Raw genomic sequence first — 14154 nt, 5'->3', positions numbered from 1 at the left:
CTTAGTTTTTAATGCAAAAACCTAAGTAGACACACTGGGCTATGTTTGGGATTTGGTTAGAAAGAGGTAGGTTTGTTTTTCTTGTTTCTGCCAGATATTGTAGCCCAACTTGCAGAAAAGACAGTAAATCTTCTAAAGAATAAATTCACTGGTCTTGGGCTGGAAGGGCAGTTGGTAAAAGACATCTATAGTGTTGTGAAACCTGAGGTGTACCTGCATGGACAGGTGGGCAGGTCAGACGCACACAGGTTTACTTACGCTTTGAGATAACTAGCAACATCCAACCATCCATCTAAATTTGCCTCTTACGTTTAAAGATGTCTGGATGAAGTGCCAGTACTGCTGGCATATGTGTGCTTGTAATAGACTGATTCTTATTTAAATTGCAAAGTGTGTTTTTTAGGTGTCAGTGCCACCTTGCTTGCTCTTTTCAGTTTGTATCCTGCTTTGCCAGCTTGACTGTCTGGATTCGTGACCAGAATTGCTTATGTTGCTTCTCCCTGGTATTACGGTTTGGTGTAGGTCGCTTTACACAATGGGTTGCGCGCAGATTTTTGCAGTCACTCCTTAAGAGTTGATGTATATGGCCAGCTAGGTATTATTTTCCCTTTGTAGTTACTGGAGAGAACTCTGTGGCTTCAGTGGGTGACTCGTATAGCTGTGTTTAAAATTTAACTACTGCCTATTTGGATGTTTTCAATTGCTTTTATTATATAGTGTATGATAGAACTATAGAACATAACGTACCTACATCATCAAACCAAAGGGTGTCATCTACCTGTTGGTCGCTGCTGAGATATCTACACAAGAGAGAATTTCTAAACAATGAAAAACCTTTTCTCGTTTTTCCACATGTAGAGCGTTCTTCCTTTATTTAAGTCTTCTGAAATCCAACCTGAACACCCACTCATAGCGCAGTGCTCACAAGAAATGAATCAACCAAAATATTTATGTCTACCTTTATTATTTTCTGAACCATAAATGTTGCAATCGTGCAGCATGCAGATTTCCGCTGAGTAACTGCATATTTTGGCAGGTAACTTTTTTCTCTTTCCACATTGTCTTATTCACCCTTATTAGGACTTGAAACATTTTAGATGCAGAATAATAATTTATGTACAACCAGCCTGGCTTTTGTCTTGTGTTCTTGCGTACATTCCCATATGCAAAATGAGAACGCCATTGGAATATTCATTCATTTAGCAAAGTACAAGGCTTATGTAGTTGTACTCTGTTCCCTGCTAGGTTTTTAGAGCTGTTTACTGGTTTATCCATCAGTCTTTTGCATTTTACGTTGAAAACTTCAGACATCTCTCTCAGTTTTTACGGTGATATCATTAACAGATGTAACACACTCATCTTTATCACCAGATGCCTAGGGCTCAGAAATTCATTTCAGTTGTTTACAGATCCCATCAATATTTTTCTGATAGATTTTCATACCCCAAAAATCGGTGAATGCTTGCTTAAAACAGTGTTTCTTTTAGTCTTAATTTTAAAGGACGGTGGAAGTATCTATAGGTAAAGTAACAAGAATAATATATAGATTCCTATGTGGAGGTTGAGCTGTTTATTCCTTTATAGCCACAAAGATGGTATTTTGGAAAATAAATGTATAATACATGTGGTTGTCAGCAGAGAAGAAGCCCTTTTTATATGTGTTTTCTCAAAAACAGCGAAGTGAATTATCCCCAGGGATTTCTGATGTCATGCCTGCTTACGTTATATAAGAGTTAGAAGCCTAAAAGTTCTTTTTCTGGTGGATTTATGGTGCCTCATAAGTTTAGATATACACAGCATGTGTGTCAAATGGTAACCTAAGATGGTTTTCCATCTAAGAAAACTAAGCAAGTTGTCCTTTTTGGACTGTGGGATGATCCCCATGCTTAGCTCTGAATGAAACCAAACATAGTAAACAAATTCATTCATTGGACAAAGATCGCAACCTTTATTATATTGGAGGATTGAGAGCGGTTGCAATAAGCACCGCTCAAAGAATATGTAGTGACTTATTGCATCAGTTGCCATGCCTTCTACATGAACAATTGAATTGTCTGAAGAACAACGTTACTTCATCTGGTTATAGTTTTTATTTGCATGTATGCATACAGTAGGCTTCAGAAAACACAAAACATGGTTCCAGAAAGAAGACTGCACCCAATGTTCAGTTTCCCCCTTTGGGGTGGAGTATATTGGAGAAATTCAGCATACAGTAATCCACCAACATCAGTAAAATACTGGTCTAGATGTTTGCTAGTGGTAGTGATTTAGAATCCTTTGCAAATTAATACATAACTAATTTTGAAGCCTGTTTCAGAGTTCCAGTGAAAGGACACCAGAGTCTGGCTTGTAAATGGGATTGCATGTTTGTGAGTTAAACGATTGCAGGCTAAGTATGAAGCTGATGGTCTAGGAGAAAAACAAAAGGAATGGAAAACATGAGAAAGTGAAGAGTTGCTGGAAATTATTATTGCTTTCATATAAAATCTGTTGCTTACTAATTTTTGGTTTTATCTTCCAAGATCAGTATCTAAATAAGAACACAGTTATAACGTTTTTTTCTTTAAACTCTTTCTTTTAAGCTACTTTATTATTAAGGGCGTTTTATTTATTTTGATTTTTTTTTTATTCTATACTTTTAAATCAAGTTCTTTACACTGATATACCAGTATTCTTTTGATGGCTTAAAAGTACAGTAATAGAAAACCTGTCATTTAAAAAAAGTAAATTGGCATATTGTTGAAAATAATATTACTGAGTTTTCTGTTTTTTTTCCAAAAGGATTTATAGTGGAAGGCTCTGGAGGGTTCAGCTGAGTGCATTTCAATCTGAATGTTCCAGTTGTCCACAATCATTTAAATTTAAAAAAAAAAAAAAATTAAAAAAAAATCAAAAATATTGTCCAAGTTTTTGCTTACAAGTCTGTATCTTCCTTTAAGGTTTTTAATTTACTTCCTTTCTCAATGTTGCACACTTTGACTGTATGTGGCAGCCTCTGTACTTCTTGCAAGGATTATTTGAGGATTATGTGCTTCCCTATCTGTTCAGACATGTGAACTGTTAAAAAGATCTCTCTCTTGCTCTCTGTAGCCCCTGGATGACTTTATAGTCTGGACTATGATTTTCAGTATCTTTATTTTTATGCTCTTTACTTGACCAAAGTTTGAATAATCTGAATACCCAATACATTTCTACTGCAGAGCGTATCCTGGGTTATTAGGTTCTGTAATTCAAAATTTCTTGTAGACACATATGACGAAAATTCCATGGCGTTAGGCTTAAATTTCTTTGCTTTTCTTCATATAACAGCAGTGAATGCAGATTCATTAAGAGCGTAAACCATTAGTAGTTGCGGGAACAATTGTTTAAATGACATCAGGATTAATTGCGTTTGCTTATATTTATGTACTTTTGTCTATAGTATACTCAAACTTGCTTTTGAGAGATAGCATTAACATTTGTGTGTAACTATAGGTAGATATATGTATACAAAAATATACATGGTATATATACCTACACACAAAAGCAAAACACCTTTTTTAGGGGAAAATACTTTGTGTATGCTATCACAAAAGAATACCATTTAGATAGACCAATGGACATTTTTAATAGGTTATACAGGGGGGAACCCCTTTTTTTAGCTGTCTGCTTTCAAAATATTGTATTTCAATAGCAGTTTGGACTTGGTTGTCACTTGACAAACATAGCGCTTGATTTTATCTGTATAACTTCCAATTGCTTGCCTTTTCCCCCCCCCCCTCCCCCCCCCTAATATGCAGGAACTGTAATAGGCTCGAGGAATAATCTGCTTTGTGTTTTCAGGCCAGTAGATAAGGAAGCAAATTCATTGAACAGCTATCAGTTATTTGGAAGCTTGAAAAAATGATTATTTGCTTGATGAGATGCTCAGCTGTCTGTTGAGGGAGGAAAGTGAGGTCTAAAATTCAAATCGACGGCATCTGTTCTGCTCTGTTGGGGGCTGCTGTGTGGCAGAAAGGTCCCTGAGTTGAGAAGGAAGGATTGTAGAGGGCAATAGCCAAGGGTGCCAGCAGCTGGACTTAGAGCGAAGAGGTAGTATGTGACTGGCTGCTCAGGAGGCCTGGGGCACAGGGGAAGGAGTGCTGGTGACGCAGAAATTGGGAACACCTCATGTGGGTATCTAGTAATGATCTCCCTGTTCCTAATTCTCTTCTCCAGCACTGCAGCAGTACCTTTAAAGCAGGGGAGATAGTTGCAGGAGCATGTTCAGGAACGTGTGTGAATATGAAACGCTCTCTTAGGTGGTTAATACGGGGGTTGCTGGGATTAAAGCCTATTGATTTTTGGTGAAATTTAACTTTCACTTCTGAAAAGCTGCTTTTGTTTCTCCCTTAAACACGTGACTGTGTGATCAATCAACCTATGGGGAAACGGTACTCTGTGGAGGCTTGGGAGCTCGATGACTTTCATGAAGACAGCAGAACAGCTCCCTGCAATTCTTTTGCCAAATCATTAGTTTAGGGAGAAGCAACTGCAGTGATAGAGCAAAGGAATAACTGGTGTTGGGAAAAATCTTTTAAACACTATCAAAATGATGGGTTTATATTTTTAAATAATCCTGTTATCAAATGAGTGAGACAGTCTAACACCTGTCATAAATTAGCTTTGAGTTGCACTCCAAACTGCTTCGAAGCAACTGGAAGTTTAGAGGTGGTAGGTTAAACACCCTCTTTCCCCCTCTTCCAAACTGAGGTCTCTCACTCAGCTCTGATGTTCGTGGGATGTCATGAGACATGTGGTGATGACTGCCGGCACTACCATGCCAAGTGCGGCCGGCAGGAACGTAGCCAGTGGTGCAGCACAGAGACCACAGGCTAAGCTCTATCTTTGTATTGGTACCAAAGTTATGCCGGAAACAAACTTGTGGCCGGGCTGGAGGAGGAGGGTGGCGTACGAGCCTTTCTGCTATGGAAGTATGAGCAAAGATGCAAACCTCAGGAAAGTGCATCTGTGGTGCTTACTGCAATGTATGGCAATTATGCTGAACTGTACCCATTCCAGCAAGCATCAGCCCATTTCCTTTGGGGTTTGTTTCTTGGTCTGGGCTTTTTTGTGTTTGGTTTTGGTTTGTGTCTATTCATAGGTCAGAGCCTCGCAGTATCGGAAGTTAGTCATTAACTTGGGCACTTTGCAGATAAGTAACTTTTGCAAGAGTCCACACACCATAGAGAGCAGTCTGTCTGTTTCTGGAACCATTACCCAGGGATGCAATATCAACAGCTAGAAACTGAAAAAGAAACACAGAAGAGAAATGTCTCTTTTAAAAAAGAAAGGGGGGGTGTGTGTGTGTGTGTAAGTCGAACTCTCTTTTGTAGTTGCTAAAAATTTACTTTCTTGAGAGGTGGTATCTGGGAGCTAGAATATCTTGGTCTCGTGTTTTGGCACTGGTTTAGAGTTGCTTCTAAGAGAGCAAGCACTGCTATAAAAAATAAACTATTGCTGTTAACAATCTCATTCCAGGAATAGAATACAGTATAGCATACAGTAAGACTTGTCAGTGTCTTTTTTTTTCAGATCCTGTAAGTTAGCTTCCAGGAAAGGGATTCTGCATTTAATTAACTAAATGAGTGACACTGGTACCAAAACGGAACATGAGTGTTGAAGTGGGAATGGCCACATGCAGTACCTTTTCTCTCTCCCTCTCTCTGTCTCGGTCAAAAGGAGTTTTAAAGGGTTTTTTTCAGCAACAGTTACTTGTACACTTGAGTATTGCGATATCCTTGTCTTGATTAATGGTTACAAAATTGATGTGAAATCAGAGGACACAATTCTGGCTTGAGATATTGTACTGTTTACATGGAGAGTAATGAGTGGGAGACCATAATGGAGTAAAATGTGCTGAAATGCGCAGGTAGGGGATTACTGTCCCTTATGTTCCTATATGTCTCAATTTGATAGCTTTTATTACACTTCATTTACCATCCTGTTGTGTCATGAACATTGTACCACTGACTGCAAGCGAGTGTGATTGAGTGTGACTTCATGGTCTTCTGCACAGGGCGGCCAGCTGGTTCGGCGTGCCCTGAGCCAACCGATGGTTTACGACCGTGGTTAGCAGGGCTCAAAACCTGAGGGAGCAAATTCTGACAAGTGCCACAGCACATGAGCTCAACCTTGGTACCCTTCTCTAGTGACCACACACCCTCCAGTTGTTTCACCATGTGGCAGAGCAAGCTTCTGTTTGCCTGTAGAAAGGCATACTGCAAGAGTGCAGAAACTGATAATAATTCACATTAATTACTATTACATCTTAAAATCAATGTAACCTTGCCTAAGTTGATATATTGTAGCATGAGTTACTTCAGCAGAGAATGAAGTTAAGAATAAAGCACTATTAAATCTCAGTGGATCAGTGCAGGTGATCGTTGTGTATATGGCAACAGATGGCACGCAGTTTTCTTAGAGCAAAGGTTTTCTTCTGAGGGTTAGGGAGCAAGGAAACATTCAGAGAAGAAGGCAGAAACGCAGACTTGCTGACATGTAGATCAGTGGCAAATTTTGTAGGTAACATAAATTGGGGAGGTGGAGGAGAAGAAAGAAAAGTTAGGGGAATCTATCTTTCATCCTATGCTGACAATTGTCACAAATTCAGTTAACACAAAACCAGCAATTCCTCTAACTGTAACAAAAATCAAACCGATAAGCTAGTAAAATCCCAAACACTATTCTTCAAATAGCCTTTCAGTTGATAAAAACTTCCTCTGAAAGATGAACCTATTAACTTTCCTTCAATTATAATTATGAAAGTAATCCTGGGAAGAAAAGGATAAAGTTAATAATAGGTAACCACATAAAGCCAAATACTTCTAAAGATTAAATTAATTTTTTCTCCTCTGAGGAATTCATTTTATGAAATTAGACATTATTTTGTACATATAACAACTTAATTGGCTGATAAATGAATATTCCCCCCCTGGGATTTGATCTGTGTTATAATTCAGGTAAAAATTTGTGACACAAATAGATAAACTTTCATATATACAATATTTTTTTCTTGTTCTCATTTATTTTTCTGGTTTCAGAGGCGCTGCTAGCTTTCAGGTTTTATGACAATGCCAGTTCTTTTCCCAGTAAAAGTTAACAAGGGTTACTGCCAGTAACGTGTATGTGTGTGTTGCACTGCATTCCCTAAGTTGGCTAAATTTCAGTAAACCCTGTGGACTAGAGATTATTTCATTTACGTTTTTAAAAACTACTTGCTGTAAGATGTTATTCTGAGCTCCTTACCCTACAGTTTTCAGTATATTCAGTTGCATTTACCATCCTCTATTATATTTTATTGTTTGGGGTGGGGCAGGGGAGTGGTATGGAGGCTTGGCAAAAGTGAGACTTTTCTAGAATTTGAAAATGGGTTCCCTCATTCCCAAATTTTTAATTATAAAATGCCACTTTTTAATGAAGGCTGATGGTGAAGTATGAAGTCTTTCCTCTGGAACATTATGAATCATAAATCATTTGGTGCCCCCAAATCTATCTCTGTCAACATCAGAGTATTAGGATCATTAGCATCTGTGATCCTACAATATGAAGTCTCAGCATGTTCCCAGCAGATAACAGAGTAATTATTAAATCCTTTCAAGTAAGACTTGGTTGTGGGTGAAGTCACTACTTTGTAAAGAAAAAGAGCATGATCCCACATAAACTAAATCTAGGAAAAACTTTAATAGAAGATCTCTGAATTGATATGTCAGGCTTGATCTCCTTTTTTCCATTCATCTGAATAAGTAGATGTTGAATTATCTTCTTTTACCTGAATCCAAGATAGAAACTGATTAGCATGCTGTAGTTCAGGGTTTTTTTTGCTATCTTGAGCTGACTTGAGTGAGATATTTCTTCTTAATCAACTGGTTCTATTTGCTTCTTCGTAATCCAAAGGCCTCTGGATGAAATCTTGGCTGGTAGGTCTTCATTTTCCTGGTGGCTAACTTCAGTCATGGGGAATAGGAAATCAAGTTCTCTTGACTTACCTGCCTTTTAAGAATGACATAGGACTGCAAAACTAGCTTGGGATTCATCTAAAAGGACCTTTTAAGTTTGATCAGAATGGTCCTTTGTGCTACAGCTGGAACCCCAGTTTTGGAGGAGGGAGCAAAGTGATGAAAGAGGTATAAACAGAAAGGGAAAGAATGAAAACAGGTTGGTTTGTAGCTCATTTTGGGTTGAGAATAGACACAAAGTCCTCTGGTACTGGTGAAAAGCAATGAATAAGCTTTGTCCTAAGGATTTGAGATCCATTTTGAACAGATCCTTGGACTGCTTTACTAGTTATTGCATGCAATCTGATAAGCAGATCATTGGTTTTCCAAGCTTGTTCTCTTAACTGGTTTTTAATTAATATAATCAGTACTACATTTTCATGTACCTCTTTTCGTAGTTTTTTTTATATGGTTTTCATTTACAGCTTTTTATATGTAGCCATTCATCTGAGTATTTTGTTGGCCGCCTCAGTAAGTTCAGATGAATTGGAGAAGCATACATTTTCTTGGTTAGGCTAGTTTGTCCTCACCATATTCTGTTCACATAGATATTCACAGCTCTACCTTGAATTATATTTTTTCTATATTGAAACAGTAACCAAATGGGAATTGTTACTCTTCACAATTACTGCTCTTGTCTTTAGAAGTAGGTACCATACTGCCTATCTTGCAGTTGTAAGTAATTTTAATAGATTACGTATTTTGCGTTAGCAATTCTGCTACTTAATATTTAACTTTCTGCAGGTTTTCCAGTTCATAATATCATCTGGTCATTGGTAACTGATGGTCATTTAAATGGTGTGATTCACACTGTCTGTGATGCCGTCATGTTTTGCAAGTAATGAATATAAGAAAATGTTAAAGTACAGATTGCCATTGTTGTTCCTTTTCCATTAAATCTGATGACCAGTGTACCCAGGACCCTGATACCCAGGACTTTAGGAGTTTTTAATGTTATCACATGTAATGTTTTCACTTTATTTTGATTGGAGCTAATTGAACCTTTTAGAGCAGACTGTTAGGTCTCAAATTAGACACCGGGACAGGAAGGTCTAGGGAAACAACCGCAGACAGGTAGTTACAGTCCCCCAAAAATTAGGTTATGTGATGGCACACAGTGTTTGCATTTTTCCTTCCTTGATCTGATTTGTGCACGAAGTTGTTCCACCAGCTTGATCAGTTCTTAGACTGGAGAGTGTTTGAAATTTGTAAAAAGTTTTAGCCAAAAATTCAGTAGTTTTGCAACAGCTGCATGGATAGGTTGCCCTTCTAAAGTTATTCTAATTATATAGGTAGAAAAAAAATATTGTTTCAGCAGTATCATTGTAGCAGAATTACAAGAAAAGTAACTGCACTTATGTAAACAGCTGTGCAAGTACAATAATACCCTCAATCATTTATACCGTTCTTGTTATGTGTGATGCAGTCAGCTTGCATTTTAAGTATTCCTTATGTGTTCAACTTTCTATAAATAGCAGCTATTTCAAAGAGTTGCTGTCTGTGGCAAGTGAAGTTAAAACATGCCGCCTTTGGAGGCAGACAGTGCCCTGGCTTGATATTTAATTAGTGTGGAGCAAAGTACTCCCTAGTTTTGAGAACAGACTGCAGAAAGTACTAGTTTCCCTGGAAGCATCAGAAAGCCTTGATTCATAGACAATACTGTATTGTCAATGTGATGCTGGTTCAGCAGCATCTCTCTGCACACATTTGGCAAATATTTAAAGGCCACATTTTGTGTAATTGGTTCAGCCTTTGAAAATTATTAACTTCTTTGTGTTAAAGGATGTACACAGCAATGCAAGATTTTATCTTGAAAATCTCATGCTTTTGTCTTCTACCAGCAAGGATGTATTTGTGGATTTTTTTTTAATTTTTTTTTAGCTCCTCAAAGGGTAGTATACTAAATGCTTTGTAATTACTTCAGTACTGATGACGTATGGGAAAGCATTTAATTTCCACAGCTTTGTAAAGCTGGATTATATAGGAGCTGTGGCAGACAATATTTTGTTAGCCAGGGAAATAAATGAAACTTTTCATATCAAGTTATTTAAAAGTACGTGGTTTCTATTTAGCTTTAGTCTTTTTATATATTGTGAAATTTGGGCAGAGGTAATACATGCTTTCTGGACTATCCAGCTAATCTGCAAATAAGGCTGTGCAAAACACAGAATAAATGTTACTGACAGCCATTCTCTCTATTATCATTTTGTAATCTTTTCGCTAATTAGCTTCCTTCCTTTTTTTGTTAGCATATCATAGTTATTTACATTCATGGAAAAGTTGAATAGGTATTGTTAATACCTAATTGCAACGAAGGATGTATGACTTGTAAATGGTAAATTCTTTAAAGCGTTTATAAACAAAATTTGGAGTCCTGATCTGGCTCCTCTATAATTTCTACAGGAAATTAGCTCCCTACTTGTGCTTTGTAAAACTGTCCACTAACCCAACTAAAAAGTATCACTAATCAGTTCATAAGGAAAAAATTGTATTTAGGTGTGGAATCCAAATGTAAAAGTGTTTTTTTCAGAGGGCAAACCAACAATATCTAGAAAACTCTTCACCGTATAACACAACTCAGCATTTTTGAGATGATGATCAATGAGATTTAAAAGCATGTTTATTAGAAATATTAATTCTATGTAATAATAACTTTGATAGTTTCAGTAACAAAAAAAGTTATATATGAAATAATTAATGCTTTTATCTCCCTTTTTCTCTATTCTAGGCTTAAAAGAAGCATAAGCAATTGGATTACAGCTCTGACATTTTGGAGCGCGTGTGATGTTAAAACAATTTGAATGTGTTGGAGCATGGCTACTTCTTAAAATGCAAAAGTTAAAGGAAATTACTGCTTATCAAAACCTACTGAATATCTGAATTTTCTAGACATTCTGCATTTAACTGTGTCCTTAAATGTCCATGATTAAGATCTCATGCAACCATTTTATATTTTGGAGACTATTCTCCAAAAGAGAACTGTGAATTTAAAAAGCAGAAATGACTGTGTTTTCTCTTGGAACTTACTAAGGTTGAACATACTGAAAGATCATGACCAGCTTGAAGCGGTCCCAGACCGAAAGGGCTGTTGCCACTGGGGTATCAGTTGGAACAGATGGCACCTCAAAAGTCCACTCGGATGACTTTTATATGAGGCGCTTTAGGTCACAGAATGGCAGCTTAGGATCTGCAGTCATGGCACCAGTTGGACCTCCTCGCAATGAAAGTTCCCATCATGTTACCTCTACCCCTGGCGTCCCCAAAATGGGGGTCAGGGCAAGGATTGCTGATTGGCCCCCAAGGAAGGACAACATCAAGGAAACAAGCAGATCTAGTCAAGATATTGAAACATCAAGTTGCCTTGACAGCATGTCTTCTAAAAGCAGTCCTGGGAGTCAGGGAAGCTCTGTTAACCTGAATGCTAGTGATTCTGTCATGTTAAAGAGCATCCAGAGCACACTTAAAAACAAGACCAGACAATCTGAGAATCTAGACTCCAGGTTTCTTACACCTGATGGCTATCCCAGTTCTCCAAGGAAAGCTCTTCGCAGAATAAGGCAGCGCAGCAACAGCGACATTACCATAAGTGAGCTTGATGTGGATAGTTTTGATGAATGTATTTCACCCACTTTTAAATCTGGACCGTCTCTGCACAGGGAGTATGGCAGCACATCTTCCATAGATAAGCAGGGAACTTCAGGGGACAGTTTTTTTGACTTATTGAAGGGCTATAAAGATGAAAAGTCTGATCAGAGAAGCCCAGCCACAACTAAGCTCAGTGAATTCCTGATTGCCAGTGGAAGCAAGGGTTCAGGATTCTCTCTAGATGTGATAGATGGACCCATTACTCAAAGGGAAAACCTGAGACTCTTTAAGGAAAGGGAGAAGCCACTCAAGAGACGCTCAAAATCAGAGACAGGAGATTCATCCATTTTTCGTAAGCTGCGCAATGCCAAAGGTGAAGGGGAGCTTGGGAAGTCTTCAGATCTTGAAGATAACAGGTCAGAAGATAGCGTCAAGCCTTGGACTTGTCCGAAGTGTTTTGCTCACTATGATGTACAGAGTATTTTATTTGATTTAAATGAAGCGGCAATCAACAGGCATAATGTTATTAAAAGAAGGAACACAACCACAGGTGCATCTGCTGCTGCTGTAGCATCGCTTGTCTCTGGACCCTTGTCCCATTCTGCAAGTTTCAATTCTCCAATGGGCAGCACTGAAGATCTGAATTCAAAAGGAAGTCTCAATATGGACCAGGGGGATGATAAAAGCAATGAACTTGTGATGAGTTGTCCTTATTTTCGTAATGAGATTGGTGGGGAAGGGGAGAGGAAGATCAGCCTTTCCAAATCTAATTCAGGTTCCTTCAGTGGATGTGAAAGTGCCTCATTTGAGTCGACTCTGAGTTCTCATTGCACGAACGCTGGAGTAGCAGTTCTGGAAGTTCCCAAGGAGAATCTGATTTTACATCTAGACAGAGTGAAAAGATACATCGTTGAACATGTAGATCTTGGTGCATATTATTATCGAAAATTCTTCTATCAGAAAGGTAGGTAAATCTTATTTCTCCTTGTGTTTTATTAATGATTTTTTGTTTTACCAACAAACAAGGTTCAGCTGATATATAATTCTTGCAAATACTGTTATACGTTTTTTTTAATCATCAGTGCTTAAACAGGGTATATTTTACCGATCAGTACATGCTATGTCTAATAGAGTCTTTCACAGTGTTGGAGTAAAAAAGCGTTGATGATTTTAGTACTGATATACATAACAGTTAGCAGTGGCTACAAATTATAAATGTTTTGAAACACAGCTTTGGTATCCATGGGAGTGGGCAGGGGTTGGCACTTGAAAGATTAAAAAAGAAAATAAAATCCTAAAATATGAGAACTTTCTTCCTTCCACATCAAGACTTGATGTACTGAGGATTTAATGGAACGTGCAGCTTGTAAAGTTACCATTTACAGTAATCTTTGGACATTTTAAGGTCTTAATCATTCATTTCAAAATGGGGGGGGTGTATTTATTTTAAGTCAATAGTATCATATAAATAAATATAAAAATCTGTCTTCCTCACTCACTATTTTCATTATAGCTATCATTCTAGAAAGAAAATTCTAATTTGTCAGATTCTGCAGAAAGAAACTATCACTGTATATACATAACTACATACACACACACATATATATGTTGCAATGACAACAACGTATCTGAAAAAACAGTGCAGTTCTCTTATCGCATGGTTCTACTGAAACCAAGGATTATCATTTCCATTGGAGGTACGCGGGGGGGGGGGGGATCAGATCAAAGCTTTTTGACCTATAGAAACAAGCAAAACCCAAACGTTACCCAGATGCTCCCTTCACGAAAATGATGCTGGCACTGTGAGATGCAGATCTCCCTGTCTGTTCTTCCTGATTCTGCAGATGATCAAAAAGGAGTGCAGACCAAAGTCCTTTAAAGTTTAAAAAAGTTTTGTCTGCAGGATTGTGTGCCTTGCTGTGGTATCTCCTGATGGATAGACTTGGTCTAATGACAGACCTGAAGAGTGCTTGTTCCTTAGCTACCAATGATCAGGATTGGGTTTCATCTCTTCAGTGAAAGCAGCTTGAAAGAGCTTGTTTCCTGCAGATTAAAGCAACAGGGATGCCTGGTTAAAATAAGTGGATGGTCAGTTCAAAAAAAATTCAACTTGTTAACTGTGTGTTACAGCTAATAATCTCACCTCCCATTTTTCCCTTGCCTCGAAATATGTCCATCTCTCGCCTCTTCTTCCCTGCCTTTTCCCTTGGTTGGGTGGCTCTTGTCACGTGTTCTAGTCTCCTCTTTCTGCAGTCTTTCTAGGGCTGAGAGGTAGCCTTTGCTGCATGGTTTTCGAGAGTGCTGATCCACATCCTTTGGAGAGAAAGGAGTGAGGAAAAATATTGGTTTCCTGAGAACAGTAAGCCAGATGCACAATATAGGATGAGGTATGTTTGGAGGGGAGAGCCTGAGATTAGAGACCTTTGCCTGTGATTACCTTCCTATCTGTCTCCCTCTGGAACAATTTGATTCCTTATCACTCTGGTGAGTTTTGTGATCAGCAACTACAGGTGCAGTTTCATGTTACAGCTGACCTGATTTAACAGCATTTGAG

General features: G+C 38.1%; 1 protein-coding gene across 13 annotated transcripts in view; it reads left to right on the top strand.

Annotated features, from left to right (window-relative positions):
• The window catches only part of SIPA1L1 (signal induced proliferation associated 1 like 1), a 224970-nt gene that overhangs the window by 136438 nt on the left and 74378 nt on the right, over positions 1-14154 (top strand). For all 13 annotated transcript variants that reach the window (XM_072864230.1, XM_072864227.1, XM_072864228.1 and 10 more), the window contains one exon: positions 10744-12564. In XM_072864230.1, the coding sequence (XP_072720331.1) occupies positions 11067-12564 (1498 nt within the window). In that variant the 5' untranslated portion in view covers positions 10744-11066. The remainder of the gene's footprint in view (positions 1-10743; positions 12565-14154) is intronic.

The sequence above is a fragment of the Ciconia boyciana genome, chromosome 6, assembly GCF_034638445.1.
Source record: "Ciconia boyciana chromosome 6, ASM3463844v1, whole genome shotgun sequence".
Lineage (NCBI taxonomy): Eukaryota > Metazoa > Chordata > Aves > Ciconiiformes > Ciconiidae > Ciconia > Ciconia boyciana.
Note: the sequence above shows the minus strand (reverse complement) of the source record. Positions and strands in the feature narration are given on the sequence as shown.